General features: G+C 49.1%; 1 protein-coding gene and 1 pseudogene across 1 annotated transcript in view; one reads left to right on the top strand and one right to left on the bottom strand.

Annotated features, from left to right (window-relative positions):
• The window catches only part of Vwf (von Willebrand factor), a 151,052-nt gene that overhangs the window by 34,496 nt on the left and 98,128 nt on the right, over window positions 1–18,428 (top strand). The window contains exons 10-15 of the mRNA XM_026403302.2: window positions 560–606; window positions 10,223–10,359; window positions 11,025–11,163; window positions 12,367–12,467; window positions 16,730–16,925; window positions 17,603–17,818. Coding sequence (XP_026259087.2) covers window positions 560–606; window positions 10,223–10,359; window positions 11,025–11,163; window positions 12,367–12,467; window positions 16,730–16,925; window positions 17,603–17,818 — 836 coding nt within the window. The remainder of the gene's footprint in view (window positions 1–559; window positions 607–10,222; window positions 10,360–11,024; window positions 11,164–12,366; window positions 12,468–16,729; window positions 16,926–17,602; window positions 17,819–18,428) is intronic.
• LOC113192938 (BRCA2 and CDKN1A-interacting protein pseudogene) lies at window positions 8,181–9,600 on the bottom strand (annotated as a pseudogene).

Consider the following 18,428-nt stretch of genomic DNA (forward strand, 5'->3'; position numbering starts at 1 on the left):
CACAGGAAAGGGTCCTTTACACACAGTCACCATCTCCCCCTCCATCCTCCCTCCCAGAAGATGGGCTACACAGCAACCCCCAGGCAGAAGGCAGCTCCTTCTCTCCTTGAAATCTTTGATCTTCCGAGTGGTAGGAGGCAGCAGAGTCAAGTGGAGACTCACGTAGGTCTGCCATGGCTTCTGCTGCCTGCCAGGCCCAATTGGGGTGCCTCTCTCTGCTTAGCTCAAGTCCTCTCCTTAAGAACAACTCTGGTCCTCGCTGGGCACACACAGCAGGAATTGGACTCCTCGTACCTGAGCAGATTTTCAGGGACATTAGATACCCTAGGTTTTCTTTCTTCTTCTTTTTTTTTTTTTTTCTGTCAGGGTTTCTTCCCTTGTCAACATCTCCAAGGTTCCTCTGTGACCAAAGCTCCATCCTCTACAACTTTCCCAAAGACTCCTCTAGCGCTGCTCCCTTCTCCCAGAGCTTCTCGGGAGGGCTGTGATATCTGTGGGGAGCTCAAATTGACCTTCCTTGGCTGACCTACCAATGACCTGTGTTTTTTTCCCCTGACAGCATTTGCCGAAAGAGCCTGTGGATCTGCAGCAATGAAGAATGCCCAGGTAGGTGACCTGCTTGCTGCTCATTCCCTCCCTTCTCTTGACGGAGAGGTGTGTCCTCTCTGACAGGAAGGGCCACCTCAAGGTGTGGAGAAGTTGACTCTTCAGCATAAAATGGCGACAGCCCCCCCCCCCCCCATCACAGCTCAGGTTTCAGATACCAGCTGTGCTGAGTGTGGGAGAGGAGGGGAGCTCTTCTCCAGCTGAAAAGGGAGGCCACACCCTGGCTAAGGTGCTTCATTCTTTCCTGTCACCTGTTTACTCAAAGGATTAAGACCTGTGAAGTCTTGACTGCCGAGTTCTTTGGAAAACTCAGAGGAAGAAGGTGCTGATAACCCTTTAGGCTTGAAGTGAGAGTCTTACTGGAATTTTCTGGAATGCTTGATATGCAAACCATAGCCTGGTGCAGGAGCTGGGAGAACCAGGTGACCTAATGATTCCTCCAAACCTGTCCCTGCCCCGGAAAATCTGCTTAGGAAAAATTGTTTGATAATCTCTGCCTTTTGCATTCTCCTCTGTTTGGCATCTGCTCTGTTCTGTTTACTGCAAACTTTGTCCATTCAAAGCTCCCGACCTGCCTTACTCCAGTGACCCTAGGTCTCCCCCCTTGAACTTATTCACATGATGTTTTTGAGGTGCTGGACAGCGTACTAAGCACTTTCCAGGTATTACTTTATTGTTACCTGTGGGATTGGTACAGTTTGTTCTTATCTTGCAAAAAGGAGGTTAAGTAACTTGCCCAAAGTTACATAGCTACCCAGAGGCAGAGTCAGGACTCAGACTCACAACTGCCTGGATTTTACCTTTGCCCTTCCCTTTTCTCTTCTTCCTGATCCTAGATTTTGGACCAGGATGATCTTGGATACCAGGGATCATATTTGAGGTCTTTGGATTTTTGAGGTCTTTAAAATCACTCAGTTCCTTCTTTAGTGCCCTTTACACTGGGAAAATTCTGGAACTAGATGGGAGGTGGGCACTAGGGTTAGGTCCACTAGTCTAGCTAGGTTAACCAGGTTATCTTTTGTGTAATCCTTGAAGAAAGCAGTAAGTACAAGAGATTGCTGTTGATACCTATGCTCCATTTAACATAATAGTACCCCATGAAAGACCCAAGGAACCTTTGACAGACATATAAAGTTGCTGCAACCAACCTGTGAAAAACTTCTAATGTCTACATAATACACATTCATTATATAAGATCTGTGAGCCACAGTTGGTGGAATTGGCAATTCAGCTTGCCATGTTTTTTTTTTTTTTTTTTCCAGGTGGAATACGAATTTACAAAGTCTTAGGACTAGGTTACTTCAGGGAGGCCTTCTATCTATCCATCCATTCTCCAATCGCCCACTCTGTGCATGATGGTCTGGTCTGGGTAGACAATACAATGCTCTGATAGTCAATTCAAAATCTAGAGAATAGCTTTGCTGAAGATGCAAGACATTCTCTTGATGCCTGGATGTGCAGGTAGCCCCATCCAGCTCTGGTCTACTGAGTGGTTTGTTATTTTGCCAACAAAGCCACTGAGCTCTTTTCTCATTCTCATTTCCCCACTCTGACCCTCCTTCTCTGGTTCTGAAGTTTAGTTGGTTGTTGCCTCCCAGTCCTTTTCTGCCCAGGTCCCCAGGCTTGTATGGATGCCTTCCCATGATTCTGCTGGCAGTGGGGCTGTCTTATGCTCCCCAGGTGAAGATTGCAGGAAGAGTTTCTCATAAGAAAAGTGGACTGGGAGGTTCTGGAAGGGCATATGCTCAGCTCTCCTAGTAAAGCAAAGAACATGCCAAGGCTTCTCTGCAGAACTTGGAGGAGTCAATATTGTAAATCTTAGAAATAGAGAACTGGGTTTTGATTCTCTGAAATAAGATGAGAGTATGTTGGCTATCAATTGCTGTGCAACTTTTCCTCACAGTTTCTGAATACCAGGAATCCAAGTCTGACTCTGGTTCTCTCTGACCCATGATCTCTCATGAAATTGCAGCCAAACAGCTATCGACTGGGGCTGTGGTCTTATCTGAAGGCTTGGCAGGGGAGTGAGGGGGATTGCTTTGAAGCTTATTTATGTGCATTCGTTTTATTCTGCTATAATAGAATACCACAGACTGTGTAATTTACAAGAAACAGAACTTTATTTGGTTCATGGTTTTGGAGGCCGGAAGTCTAAAAACATAGTGTTGGCATCTGTTATAGGTCCTTGTGGTGCTTCATTCTATGTGGAAGGCAGAAGGGCCGAGAGGGTGTGAGTGAGAGAACACCAGGGGCCCAACTTGCTTTTATAACAACCCACATAATCCACTCCTATTGTAGTGACATTAGTTCATTCATGAGGGCACAGCCCCCCTGGTTTAATCATCTCTCACAGGTCTCACCTCCCCACACTGTTGCATTGAGGACTAAGTAGCCAACATGTGAACTTTGGGAAACATGCAAAACACAGCAGTGGGCTTGCAGCCTCACCGTGTGGCCCTCTCCCTGTGACTGCCTCACAACATGACAGCTGGCTTCCCCTGGGGAGAGTGACTTCAGAGAGAGGGGGTGGGGAGAAACCAGAACAGGCACCATGGTCTTTAAAAAACAAAATTTTGAACTGGCATCTATCACATCTGCTGTATTATATTCACTAGAAATAAGTCAACATGTCCAGTCTACATATAGGCGGAGAGAAGTCGTGCACCATGAAGAACTCCTTTTGAGGCTGCCAAGCACAGGGAGCGTGGGCATGGGTAGTGAGAGGGAGAAGAAGGTCTCAGGAGGGCAGAAGTCTGTGCTGGGGCAGGGCGGGGGCTTCCTGTGACTCATTCTCTTGATGCCTAGATGTGCAGGTAGCCCCATCCAGCTCTGGTCTACTGAGTTCCTTCAAGCCAGGCAGACTTGTACCGTTCCCTGCATTCCTCTGCTGTGGGTGAGAGGTCGAGCCAACCACAGGTAAAGCTATGGTGCATGAGTCAGCCTGGCATTACAGATGACTAAATACGGGACCCAGTAACTTGTGAAGTAGAGAGGTTTATTTTGGCTCATGATTCTGGAAGTTCAAGTCCAAGATTGGGGTAGCTCCATTTATTTGGGCCTCTGGTGATGACAGTCTCTCATAGCTGTTACCTCTGGATCCAGGAAGTAGAGGGAGAGAGACTGAGAGGATGGGGTTCTGCTATCCCCTTCAAGACCACGCTCCCAGTGATATAATTTCCTCTCACTAGAGCCCACCTTCTTAGGTTCCAACAACTCCCCAAAATGCCACTCTGGGGATCAAACATTTAACACATGGGCCTTTGAGGGACACTTAACATACAAACCGTAGCATGTGGTTTCCCCAAGTCTGCAGGCTTTCCTTTCTGTAACCCTGAGAACTATAAAAGTTTGGTTGCAGATAATGGAGGCAGAGCATGCCTGTAAACAGGGACTGTTCCTCAAATGAATCAAGCCCTTGTTATAGAATCTCAAGCTCCTACTAGAAGAGTGTGGAAGGTACTTTTCTAGAGGAAGGAGGGGGCCAGTAGAGGGCTTTTCATTTGTATCCAAAGTCCCGTGACCGTGTAAAAGTGGCCTGGAATGGGAGCTGAGAGCACAGACTTGGGATGTAGGTGGTTTGGTTGGAATTCCAGTTCTACCACTTACTAGCTGGGTGATTTTTGGTCAGCTACTTAATGATTCACAGCCTCAGTTTCCCTGTCTGTCAAGTGGGGATGATAAGAGCAACTTTACCCCATGGCCGTTGTGAGGCTAGTATTACTTGACATCCAACAAGTACCCCATCAATGCTAATGAGCTGTTAGCATTTTCCCAGAGCACAGAGGCAGCAGTTTCTTTAAGCAGGGGTGAGAAGGGCAGAGACATAGATGAAGGTACAAAGAAGGTGCCATAGGAGGGTGGGGGTGAGGTGGGAGTGTAGCTGGGCAGGTGGTACAGGAGGCTAGAGAGACCTCTTTGGGGAGGGGAGGGATTAGCATACTCTATTACTTGGGTTCAAGGTAATTTGATGGATTCTATCCCAGCCCTGAAGTTCAATCTTGGAATTCAAGGTCAGTCTGTTCCTAAGTTTCTAAGAAGGAAAATAAGCCCCTCATTCCTGGACAACAGAAACAGCCACGAATAAACTAGGGTGGATGAGCTCCCTTAGGAGGGTATATTCCTGGGTGCCTGGGCTCCTCTGGGGATTCGGAGTCTCTGAGATCCTAGAAAGCTTCCAGGGTCTCTCCCAGCCCTTGTTGGGGGTCTCTGGAGTTACACCAGAGTTCCTTCAATCCAGGTAGTGCATCTTTTTTCATAGCTAAGGTTTTCTTCCATATAACCTCCATGTTGCCCCTATGCTTTTTGACAAATTTCCACACATGCCCAGAATCAGAATGACATCAGGCTTGGCCTAAAGAAATCAAGTGTGCAGAAAGTACAGGAGCCAGTGCACCAAGCACTGTTGAGTGGTGTCAAGTGCTTAGGGCTCTGGATCCAGGTAGACCTCCCGTGTTAGCTAGCTTTCCATCACTGTGACGAAACACCTGAGACAAACAACTTAAAAGAGGAAAGATTTATTTTGGCTCATAGTTTTTGAAGTTTCATTCTATGGGTGGCTGGTTCTGTATCGTGGTGGAAGCATGTGGTGGAGGAAAGCTGCTCAGCTGGTGACACCCAGGAAGTGGGGAGGGGTCAGGAACGAGATATAGTCCAGGGATGAGATATAGTCCTCAAGGGCATGCCCGAAGTGACCTGCTTCCTCCAGCTGGGTCTTACCTCCTTGAATTATAAACTCTTCAATGGGATAACCCACCCATGTGGTTAGCACCTTCATGATCTAACCATTTCCCAAAGCCTCACCTCTGAACACCGCTGCGATGGGAACCAAGTCTTCAATATGTGATCATTTGGGGAATATTCCAGATACAAACTATTACACAGTCCATGTTCAAATTGCTCTTTGACTACTTTGCAACCTTGGATTAATTTAACTTCTGTGTTCTTTAGTTTCCTTATTTGTGAACTGGAGGTAATAATGACCACCTCAAAGGAGCAACCAACAGATGGTTCCCGCAGAGCACTTAGAGATGCATTTTCACATTTGGTGGAGATGTTATGGTGTTTTTCGGGCAGGCTTCTGTGAACTCTGATGTCTGGAGGAAGTCTGAGTTGATTTGCTAAAGGCTTGTGGCTGACATTTCTGCAGGGAAGGCTGCAGGCAGCGAGCAAAAGCCACCCCAGCAGAGCAGCCTGTGCAGGGCTTGCTAGCTGCAGATAAAGGGTTTGTCTGAAAGAGGTGATGTTCTTCCATCAGAAAAGAGGTTCTCCCCACTCCTTTTTTTAAATGAGAGAGGATCTTTATTCACGTGGGAGTAGATCTGCATTAACTTCAGGATGCTCTACTTTGTATGCTATTTATTTATTTATTTATTTATTTGTTTTTATTTGTTCTAATTAGTTATACATGACAGAAGAATGCACTTTGATACATCATGCATAGATGGGAGTATAATTTCTCATTCTTCTGGTTGTACATGAGGTAGAATCCCACTGGTCATATAGTTATTTATATTATATATACATAGGATAATAATGTCCAATTCATTCTACCATCCTTCCTACACCCATACCCTCTCCCCTCCCTTCAGTCCCCTCTACCGAATCCAAAGTAACTCTATCTGCTCCCACGCCCCCACTTATTGTGACTTAGCATCCACATATCAGAGAAAACATTTGGCTTTTGGTTTTTTGTGATTGGCTTATTTTGTTTAGCACGCTATTCTCCAGCTCCATCCATTTACCAGCAAATGACATAATTTCATTTTCCTTATGGCTGAGTAATATTCCATGTTTTCTTTATCCATTCATCTGTTGAAAGGCACCTAGGTTGGTTCCATAGTTTAGCTGCTATAAACATTGATGTGGCTACATCACTATAATATGCTGATTTTAAGTCCTTTGGGTACTTACTGAGGAGTGGGATAGCTGGGTCAAATGGTGGTTCCATTCAAAGTTTTCTGATGAATCTTCATACCACTTTCCATAGTGGTTGCACCAATTTGTAGTCCCACCAGCAACATATGAGTGTACCTTCTTCCCCACATCCTCGCCAACATTTATTGTTGCTTGTGTTCTTGTAAATTGCCATGCTGACTAAGGTGAGATGAAATCTTAGAGTAGTTTTGAGAGTAGTTTTGAGAGTAGTTTTGATTTGTATTTCTCTAAAAATCATGTGCCTTCATTCATTCACCAAACTTGTAGTGCCCACCTTTCTGTCTAATGATGGTCGGCTGATTGTCCAGGGCTGCTTTTTGCTGCCTGCTTGCTAATATCCTAGGTGTTCTCTTCCAGGCAGAAGAGGGGTGGGCCTGGCCATTTGGCCCATTATTTGGGCAGATGTCCCACCTCCTGTGGCCAACTGCTACCCAGCAACTCACCCATCCGTTTCCCTGGGTTTCCTGTGTTTGCAGTCCTGTTCCTCAATTGTACCAAGGAGATAAGCTGAATATGCTATGTAGACTTCTCTAACAGAAACAAATCAGTGGGGTCAGATCAGGAAATCAGATGGAGGATTAGATTTTAGCCCTGAAAGTTTTGCTCTTGAATATTTGCACATTTTCTCACTGACCCTTCTTTTCCTTTGCATTGTCAAAGATAATGGAAGTCCAGTTTCTTACTCAGATAAGAGTGCTCTAGAGAAAACAGAGAAAGGCTGGGGAAAGAGTTCCCACCCATTTCATGGCAGCAGGGTCAAGACATTTGACATAAATGATTATGTGGCTCTGTTTGTCCAGCAATGGTGTTTTCTGAAAACCAGTCGTTTAAAAAGGTTTTCCTGTGACATTGCTGGATTTGAAATTCCAGGACATTTACAATGAGCTGGGGTGACCTCTGACCCTATCTTGTGGCCTGTTCTCTGATTCCATGAACAGTCACCTCTCATACTTGCCCTTCTGTGAGGGCAGTGAGTAGGGAGGTGATATTAGGTGAACCATCTGGGACCTCCTTATTTTCTTCTCTGTCATTTGGCCTGGTGTGCCCTCCTGTCCATGCCATCCTGGAAGGAGTCAGTGGCCCTGAGGATTAGACCTAGGGATACTTACCAGTAACCTGGGGCTTCTCACCTGCCCTCTGCCTTCAGTACATACTCAAGGCAGAACCACAATTGATCCAAAACCGTGAAGTCTAGCCTGTCCCTTGACTATGCCTATCAGTGAAAATATGGGCACATGGTAGCAGGCAGTGGGTTCCTCTGGTACTTGACTTTATTTATTTTTTAAAAAATGATTTTAGAATAAAAAATAGGAGTTTTATGGAGTACTTTAAATTGTTACTCCATGCTTTTCTTCTTGTTGGAAGTTTTTAATCAACCATTCATAATTTGACCCAAGAAAGAGATATTTTGTAAATGTGTCACAGACACATGGAACAGCACCCTACTTTTTGTAGAGGACTTAAATCTGAATAATTATGAGTTTTTCAGTAAATCTCCGCATAGTTTTCTGGTAATTTTACAAAAATAAGCCCATCCCTTTCAGCTTAGCTATGATTTCACTTATCTTGTTGCCTGGAATGAGCATCGTGGTTTGGCACAACCTCAGAAGACCCCCTGCCACCCAGGCAAGTGTCGCTCTTCAAGTGTCACCCTCTTCTTGCACTGAGAAGCTGAGCCTCAGGATTGCCTTCTCATAGAAAAATTCTTCCTCTGCATTTATGAACATTAATTCATCTTTCTGGTGGCTCTGTCTCTGTTTTGGAATTGTTTTTTCCTGCTTCCACAAATGTCTTGCAAGTCAGCAGGTAGAAGGGGCACTTGCCACACGGCTGGTTAGTTTTGCATGACTCTCCTCGTCTTTCTGAAGCGGCTGGAGTATGGGAGAGCAGTCTGTGGAGAGAGGTGGATGAAGCTTTCACTTAGTAGGAACCCCCAAGGCTGGGTGGTGTCAATTTTAAAAGCTGTTTCACCATGATCTATTCACAGTTCTTCTCACAGAAGCTTAAAATCAACTCTTTAATTTGTTCAGCACACTGGACATCCTTTCTTCCAGTTAAATTTAAAAGGCTTATGAAACCAAAAAATCTCATCTTCATCCGCATCGTCATTTCTGTGTCTGAAACATTCTTAATCACATTCCCACTGCGGTTCTGGCCAATTAAGAGGTCTGTTAGTTCTGCACTGTTCATAGGAGGCTTTGGGTAAAGCCTTTGGAAAAGCCGCAGTGATTTCTTCATTTCATCCCCATCGTTATCTGAGATGGAACGAGCTTCAGATTCAATGTTTACTTCCTTGCCAGTGGTCTGGTCACTTTCATTCTCTTCTTTGTCACTGTCCCCATCATCTTCGTCCTCATCCTGGGTTTCATCTTCCTCTCCTTGTGGTGCTGGAGGCTATGGGGCCCACTCCCACTGCCCACCCTTTCTGGTACTCATCTTTGATAGGTGAGCAGCTGGAGTCTCCCTGTGCCCTTTGGGAACCTCCTGGCTGTGTGACAGAGCCCCATGTCAGCCCTGAGAGATGGGACCATGTGGGGTTGGCTATAGGTCCCTCTTAGGGGGAACTTCAGTGTTAGGCTTGGCAAAGGCAGTGGAGAACCCAGCGCCGATCAGGGGTGGTGGGTGGGAAGGAAGCCCCCCTTTCTTTTCTGTAGAGTAGATGGCAAAGTTGAGGGAAGATGGAGAGATGCACAGAGAGAGGTTGGCATTAACCTAGATGCCCGATTTAGCTTTGATTTATCTGTTGTGGGTCCTGAAGATGGGGTTGCTCCAAGCCAGGGCAGAGACTTTGGCAGACATGCTTGAACATCCTCCAGGATGTGTGGGGCCTGAGCTGTGGCCCCCAGGGAGTTGGAGAGGCAGTTGGTTGGCGGGGGGCATCGAGGACCCTGAGTTCTCAGATGATGAAGGGGAGTTCTAGTCCCCCCCACTACAGATGTGTCAGCCTGGGCTCCGGAGCTGGCCTTGCCGAGGTTAGCCCTGGCAGGGCAGTGGTGAGATCATGAGCAGATGGTCTTTTGCCCGCCCCCCCCATTGGCCCCAATGGAAGTCACAGCGCATGGCCGTGCCTCTGAGGTGGCCTCAGAACCGCCCAGAGCTGCTCCTCTGCTGAGGCGCAGATGAGAGCTGGCGACTGCTAAGCCCTGAGACAGCTCCACCTCCGTCCTCTCCCTGCCTCCCGACCTTCAGGACTCTCCTGGGTGGGGCTGTGTCTCTGAGCCCTTCCACATGCCAGTGCACAGAGCAGTTGGACAGCCTCCTGTGGCCAGGCACCGTGCGGGCTTCCAGGCTGCCTTCTGCAGTGCTGTGACACTGACCTGGGAGATGCTCTGAACCTGGGGCAGCAAGCCCAGAAAGAAATAGAGGCGGCAAGAGCTGAGAGTCAGGAGCGCTGGCTTCTGGCCCTGACTCGGCCGCTGACTGTGCACAGCTTTGTCACCTCCCTTAGTTTCTTCATCTGTAAAAGGAGAAATTGAACGGAATGACCCAGCTTTGACATCCTACCATTAGGGCGTGGGGACTGACTTAGAGCCTCTGCTAGATCCTGGCTTTAGACGGGCGTGGGGCAAGGACTCCTCTGGAGTTGTGGGGAGCCGGGCACCCTGTTTGTATATGTGTGCCACCTTTGCCACCCTGGGGGCTTCCCTAACTCCTGCTTTTCCCTTTTTTTGTGTCCCTCCAGGGGAGTGTCTTGTCACAGGCCAATCTCACTTCAAGAGCTTTGACAACAGGTACTTCACCTTCAGTGGGATCTGCCAGTACCTGCTGGCCCAGGACTGCCAGGATCACTCTTTCTCCATTGTCATAGAGACTGTGCAGGTGAGTTTGGCTGTGCTGACCTGCCAGGAGGCAGTGAGGTGGCTGCAGAGCTACCGGGGTGTGGGGCTGCTGTTCCAGACTCAGTTGGCTTCATTCACGGAAACCCAGCTATACCTTGCTCTCTCACTGTTGGGAGAAGGCACCTGCCCTGCCAGCACCTACTCAGGGCCAGCTCAGTCCACGCCCAGGAGAAGCATCCCCTTAGGTCTGCTCTGTGGCCTCTATGGCTGGATCTCTGCTGTTGGGTGCTGAGGACTGAGTGGGGCGGGGGCAAGGAGGGCCCATCACCTTTTCTGAGCTCCAAGGTTTACATGCAGACTCTTTTGTAGGGAACAGCAGAGGGGAAGAGAGGTAGAGTTATTGAATTCCCCTGAGGACAGAGTCCCTGATTTTCTTGTATCAATAGGCCCAGGGACAAGAAGATGAGCCAGAGGCCTATATTTCTTTGTATAAGACCAGGCCAGGATATTAAGGGGTGTGTGTAGGGGGCTGGGATTAGGGCCTTCTTGCATGCTTCTGGGGACCTCATTCATATACAATATTTTGTGAAGATGGAGGTGCCCAGGCTCTCTGAAGTTGAGGTGTTTCTCTGGTTAAATTGGCCCTGGGCTAATGCTAGACTAGCAGGGGTTGCAGTGAAGTCACCCCGAATCCCCTCTCAACAGTGTGCTGATGACCCTGAAGCTGTTTGCACCCGCTCAGCCACTGTGAGGCTGCCCACCCTGCACAACAGTTTCGTGAAGCTGAAGCATGGAGGAGGAGTCTCCATGAATGGCCAGGATGTCCAGGTCCCCCTCCTTCAAGGTGGGCTCACTCCTCTACCAAGCCCCAGGCTGGCACAGCTTCTCCCCTAGCACCCCTCCTCCTCCACATTCCTTCCTTCCTGGTGAGGGTCCATCTGTCTCTTCTCTGGGAATGTGATGGGGAGTTATCTTTGGAGGACGGGGTGGATATTCTTGGCAGGCATCCTTGCAAGAAAGGAAGGCTTCCTGGAGGAGGGGGACCCAAAGAGAAAGCTGGCTGAACACCTGGTAAGGGAGGAGATGATCTAGGCCTGGGAGAGAGTACAGAGAGGTAAAGATGCCAAGAGGATTTTTGCCTTGACTTGAGCCAAAGGAACCGGTTGAGGCAGGGTGATTCTGGTTGTACTTTGGGGTGAGAAAGGAGTGGAATGACCACACTCCAAGAGGTTGGGGATGGCTGCTGAAGGGGTCAGACCAAAGATGCCAGGTGGGGGCAAAACCATGTGATCCTCTGCCCTGGGAAAAGCCTTGCTGGTCAGTGTCTCCACCTAGTTTGCACAGTGCCAGTCAAAGCAAAATTGTTTTCATTCAGCCTAACACCCAAACTTCACCCACAAAGCTGCTCTCAGACCCTTTGTCCTCCATGACTCCTGGCCACACTGTGGCCCACAATCCTAGCATTGCACGCAGTGGATGAACTTGGGCTAGTGAGTACACTGGTGTCTGTGTGTGCTCAGCTGTGTGTGTCTCTCCATGAGATGATATATGTTCCCCTGAGGCAAGGTATAAGCTCCTGACTTGTCTCTACCTTCTCCTAGCAGTGATCACTGCTGTGTTCAGCTTTGCACACAGCATCACTCAGCCAGAGGGACTGAGTAATCCAGTTTGGAAGCCATATGCACAGGCAGAGAGGCCCAGGCATGCCCAGCGTGGGAGTTCAGTGGCAGATGTCCACTGGAAAAGAACCCGCCTAGAGTTAAGAATGCAGGAGCCTCTTCTGCCCTCTTGTGGCATTGAGGGAAATTACAGGGAATTGCAGGGTGTACAGGAGGTCCTTGGGGGATCTTTGGGGATCCTAATTGCCTCTGTGTACCCTTCCTCTGAGACCCCCTTAAGCCTCATGGACATCCCATCTGCTTTAACTCTTCTCTGGTCATTGCTATGGTCTTTATGAGACATCCCATCTCTCCCAGCTTGCCTGCCTGCCACCCCACCACACTATCCCTCCCCACCTCAGCCTAAACACTGTCTTGCCGGGTTCCAGGTGACCTCCGCATCCAGCACACTGTGATGACCTCTGTGCGCCTCAGCTATGGGGAGGACCTGCAGGTGGAGTGGGATGGCCGTGGGAAGCTGCTGGTGAAGGTAGGTGCCCTCTGGAGCCATGCCTCCCGGGAGCCTGATCCTAACAAAGTGCCCCTTGTGCTCTGGGCAGAATGGCTTTGTGTGGTGGGAGAAGAATTCCTTTCTCCTCAGCCCTACACCCCCAGAGTGAGGAACAGGCCTCTCTTGTCTATGAGAAGCTGGTGTTTGTTTTCTGGACGCCCCCTATTGGCCTGACAGGTTCTCTCTTCTGGGGATCAGATGTCCCTGCGCTGGGCTATCTGGGCCCTGGTGGGGCTGGTGAGGTGGTGGATTTGCTGACCAATCTCCTGGCTGCAATGAGGCCTGGGAGGAGGGGGTGTCTTCCTGAGTGCCCAGTGTAGCAGCAAGGGAAGAGCTGGGTTGGAACGCAGCCAGGTCCCCATGTCCTGTACCCCTGGGGGGAGAAAGCTGCCCCCAACCCCATCTGTGCAAGGCTACATAGGGGCCTGCCAGATTCCTCACTGAGTCACTGGGCCTCTGAGTCTGTGGGCACATCCTCTTATTCTTAGGGGTCCTGGAATCACGTGGATGGTTATCCAGACTCTATGGAGTTTTGGGATGTGTTGTTTCTCTTGAAAAGCCCCCGGCAGTGGGCAGCACTGGTATTACCACTGCTGATTTATTAGGGGGACAAATGAGGTACAGAGAAGTTGAGAGCCTGCCTCTAGTCCACACCACTCCATAGAAGAGCAAGGGCTTGCTCTCTGCCCAGTGTCTTCCCATTAGACCACTAGTTCTTGCTTTATGGTCTCAGAATGTTATTTCACTCTTAAAAATTATTTAAGGACCCCAAGATCTTCAGTGAGGGTTATATCTATTGGTCAGATTAGAAATTAGAGGCATTTAGAACGTGTATTTATTAACATGTTTACAAATATAATACTGAAACTACCACACATTAATATAAATACCCTTTTTTTGGGGGGGGGGAGATAACTGTTTCCCAGTACAAAGCTAAGTAGTGAGAAGAATACCATTGTCATACATTTCTGTAAATCTCTTTAATGAATGGTTTAATAGAAGACAGCTGGATTCTCATATCTACTTCTGCAATCCATCTTTTGTGATAAAGTGTGTCATGTAGCCTTTGGAAAATTCCACTGTGCACTTAGAATGAAAAGGGAAAAGGCGATAATGATGTCATGTTTTCATGAAAGTAGTTTTAGGCTTGCAGATCCCTTAAGCCTCATGGGTCTCAAGACCACCCCTTTGAGAACTGTCACACTAGGATTCTGGGGAGACTCCTCCTGTATCCTTGGGTCCCTGCTCCCCAGGATCCTTGGTATAATTCTGTGATGGACGTTGGAGGTGAGATCCTGTTTTCTCCTTTTTCAGGTGATCAGTTCTTTCTCTTGTCCTAGATCCCTTGAGAGAGTTTCATACTTAGCTCTTTTTTGTTTTCTTTTTCTTTATAAAAAGTCACCTTGCAACCACAGACCACAGATCAGGAAGGATGGGCGATCCTCTAGTCAGACACCCACTTCCAACTGGAAATAAAGATTCATTATTTCCGGAGCCAGAGGAACTTGCCCCAGTCTCTAGGTCATTTGGTTACAGAGCTCAGTGTCCTACAGAGCTTGGTCTCCGGGTCACTGTGGAGTCACTCCTCCTGCACCCGGGCTTCAAGGGGATGTTCCACATGAGCCGGTCCACTTTCCCAGCCCCCTCCCACGTGTCACAGTGGGTGCTCTTCACCCACGCAGTTTCTTCCCTCCATCAGCTGGTCCAGGACTTCTTGTCATGGGTGTCTGCCCACTTCCTCCTCAGCTTCCTCTGTTCTTGGTCTTTCCTCTGCGGAGAGAGAGCTAGATCCTTTCCACAGGAATGGGGTCTTTGGGGGTGTTGTTTTAGCTTATAAGTTTAGCTTATAAGAAGAGGATTTGGTGAAGGTTCAGGACAGGATCAGATGACCCCAAGGCCTCTGGACTGTCCTGTGGGTTTGGTATGATGCAGGAAAGGGGGTGTTTGTGAAGGGCAGGAGGTGGGAGCACAGGGCTAGCTCCTCAGGGACTTCTAGGTGGAGGAGCTAGGTGGAGGCAGGCCTCCTGGGGAGAGGGGCCCTCTGATCCTCTGTTGAGACAGCAAGGCCCTGGCTACAGGGTCCAGTCCAGCTCCAGCAGAGTGCTGTGGAAAAGGTGTCTGACAGTCTTCACTTGGTCAGAACTGCCACCAGCACAAGTCTGTTTCAAACAGCAAGTGTCTTCTCAGAAGTGTCCTAGCCTGGACACTGTAGGCCTCTTAGCCAGGCACGGCCGGCCGTCCCTGGATGCATCCATGGTTCTAATTGCGGGCCATGCTGACCTCTGAGACAAGCCAAAGTCAGAATGGGGGGCAGAATAGTTTTCAAGAGTTGCGGGGCAATAGTGACGGTGGCCAGCGGAAGTGAGCAAAGGGGATTTTGGGGAGCATGAGCTATGTGTCTAAGAAGCAGGAGGAAAGATGCTGAGAAGAGGGGAAGGGGACTCCCAGTTCATCACCATTTTGCTGCTCAGTTCCGGCCAGCCCTGACTGTTGGTATTGTTTTTCAGCAGGCGCTGGGAGAAGAACCCATCTGTGCACTGAGTTATACATTAGTTCACCAATTCAATCATTCAAGAAATATTTATTGAGCGTCCACCAGCTGAATGTTTGTGTTCCCTTCCAGTTCATATGCTGAAATTCTAACACCCATGGCTGTGGGAGGGCTCTAAGTTGCCAAGCAAAGCTCTCATGAATGGAATTAATGCCTTGAGAGAGTCCCCAGAGACCAGCTTCTACCATGTGAGGCTGCAGTAGAAGCCATCTCTGAACCAGGAAGAGGGGGCCCTGAACAGACACCGAATCTGCTGGTGCCTTGATCTTGGACTTCTCAGGATCCAAACTATCAGAAATAAGTGTGTTGTTTTAAGCCATCTGGTTTACAATTTGGTTTCAGCAGCCTGCACGGACTTAGACAGACAGCATTCTGGATGCTGAGCGTACAGTGGGGAAACGGAGCAGGCACAGACCCTGGCCTCTTTTAGTTCACATTCTCCTGGGGGAAGCAGACAATAAACAAAGCAAACAAGTAAATTAAATCATACATTAGAATAAATCCTGGGGAGATAAATAAAGCAGAGGAGGGGGAGCAGGAAGTGCCAGGGTTGGGGGATTTACATTTTAAGTGGAGACATCAGGAAAGGCCTTGGTGCCCTAATGTGACACTAGATATTTTTAAAGCAAACAAGGAGGGCATCCCTCTGTTCCCTTTCTTATTAAGGATATTTACTTGGGCATATTTTATGAGGGTATAATCTTTCACTGGATTGTTCATCTTGTACCTTGTTAAGTCAGGGCTAGCAGCCGGAAGGGCCTCCAAGAGATGACCACGGGGGGTCCTGGTCTAGCTCATGAGGCTTCAGAACCCAGGGAGGTCACAGGCCTTGTTAGTTATGGGGAGAGCTGGAGTCAGGACTCTGGGGTCCAACCCCTGCTCTATCTTCACATCAGGGTCCAGGTGTCCCCACCTGTCCTGGGCAAAAGGCAGGTTCCATTTCCTTAATTGTCCCTTGATGTGCCCTTTGGGTTCAGAGCTTGGTTCAGCTGTAATTGGACAATGAGTGATGTGCCGATGGTTGGGCGTTGGAGTCCTGGTCCCCTCCTGGTCACCACAGAGCACACTGCCCCAGTGTCCTTGTTGGACCTCACTTTCCCCAATGGCCATCCTGACAGGCCCCTTTGGCAGTGATGCTCAGTGATGCCACCGAGAAAGGTGTTGCTACTGGCCATACAGTGTCAGCTGCAGAGGACTTAGACCACACCTGACTCAGCCTGCTTGGCCCACGGGTGACCAATGAAAGTGTTCAGTGGACAGGTGTTGAGTTTGTACCTGACCTCAGGGGAACTGGGGCCACTGGCCTAGGCCATCTGGCAGGCGTGGACACAGAACACCTGGGGCTGGGCTCAACCTACTGACTCATCTCAGCTCTGCCACTCTTCCTGTCACCCTGGGCAAGTCCCTTTCCCTCCCTGGGCCTCAGTTTCTCCATCTTTAAGTGACTAGATAATCTTTAGAATCCCTTTTGGCTTGGTCCTTCTCTGACTAATGATTGAAGGGCCAGGGTGGAAGTGGTAAATGTGTACTGCTGGTTGTTTTATTTATTGGTTTCTCCTACAGCCTAAGGCTTAGTTACCATTCCTATTTATTTTTCATCTGGGGAAGATCAAAACCATCTTACAAGTGAAACAAAGCAGTTGCTCGGTAGGCGGCTGCTGCTTCAAGGTAGTCTGGCCTCTCCCCACAGCTGTCCCCACTTTATGCCGGGAAGACCTGTGGCTTGTGTGGGAATTACAATGGCAACAAGGGTGACGACTTCCTCACCCCCGCGGGCCTGGTGGAGCCCCTGGTGGTGGACTTCGGGAATGCCTGGAAGCTGCACGGGGACTGTCAGGACCTGCAGAAGCAGCACAGCGATCCCTGTAGCCTCAACCCGCGCCTGAGTACGTGAGCTGCAGCGCCCCAGCCCTCTGGCATTCCGGTGCATTAAAGGGGACAGCGCACCCGCTGTGGGGGTGGGGGGTGGGGAGCGGCAGTGCATGGAGCGAGGGGTTAGGGGCACCATTATTTTTACTATCAGCATTTGATTATCTGCAACTGGCTCATTTATTCTTCAAAGCTTCTTTATTGAATGCCCCCCTTGAGCCAAAGCCTGAGAAAGAAAAGAATAGTGCATTTCCTGTCCCTGGATGTTCTGGTCTACAGGAGCGGCAGCCACATGAAATTAGACTTGAATTATTGTAAGATAAATGGACTAGGGTGGCCACGTGCAGATTTGTCTGCAGCGGCAGTTCAGTCCTATAATAACATCCCCGTCTGACCCCAGCCATCGCTGACCACTTTCTTCTGTCAGTGGGTGTGTGTTCCAGAGCTGCGGTTTAATATGTATTTGAGCCCAATGTAATTAGGAAAGTAAATTGGCTGCAGAAGAAAAATTGCAATAAATTCCCAGAGCCAAGAGTTGTTTTTGCAGAATCTGCTGCTGACAGAGAAGTGGGTGTGGGAGATTCAGGGTTGGAGTCGTTCTTCTTTGGGGGATGGGGTCCCTGTGGTTGGGACTCTGAGGGGAGTGGGACAGGGCTCTGTTCAACTTGGGCTCGATCCTCTCTCTTCCCTACAGCCAGGTTCGCAGAGGAGGCCTGCTCTCTCCTGACGTCCTCCACGTTCGAGGCCTGCCACCACACAATCAGCCCTCTGCCCTATCTGCAGAACTGCCGATATGACGTCTGCTCCTGCTCCGACGGCAGGGATTGTCTGTGCAATGCTGTGGCCAACTACGCTGCGGCCTGTGCGCGGAGGGGCGTGCACATCGCATGGCGCAAGTCCAACTTCTGTGGTGGGTCCCTACCCTACCGTCTGCCTGCTGCACCCCTCCAGGCACACAACCCAAACTCTACCGACACCTGTGATCTTGGTCCAATTGGTCTTTTCAAAGCACTTTCTCTGCATCATTTCACTTGGAAATAGGCCCAGCAGCAATTTGACAACCCTGGGCTGTGCAGATAGTTCTTTTCACTTCCACCTCCTGGCAGGATGTAGTGGTGGAGGGGCTAGCTCTTCCACACGGTGGGCTTATTCCAGCAGGGCAAGTTGGCGCTCCTACCTGGAGCCTTCCAAGCAGAGATCGCCTGTGTCTGCTGCCACCTAGTGTTCATTACCGGTACGATCGGGTTGTGGAGTGAATAGGTCCTAGGTCCCAGTGGGTCCCCGCATTCCTGGAATCTGATGAAGGCGATACCCGCTCACATAAATCCTTTGCTTATAACTTCTGGAAGCCATTGATGGACTCCTGGCAAAAATCTCTGGCACCGTATAAAATTACACAAAGCTGAATAGCATCATTGTCCTGCTGACTTTTACATCTCCTTCTGCACTGGTAGATTCCTGGCGCCAAAGTTGGTCTCTGCTCCACGCTAGTGGGCGTCTAGAGTGGGAACACTTTTTTA

Source organism: Urocitellus parryii, chromosome 5, assembly GCF_045843805.1.
Source record: "Urocitellus parryii isolate mUroPar1 chromosome 5, mUroPar1.hap1, whole genome shotgun sequence".
Taxonomy (NCBI): Eukaryota; Metazoa; Chordata; class Mammalia; order Rodentia; family Sciuridae; genus Urocitellus; species Urocitellus parryii.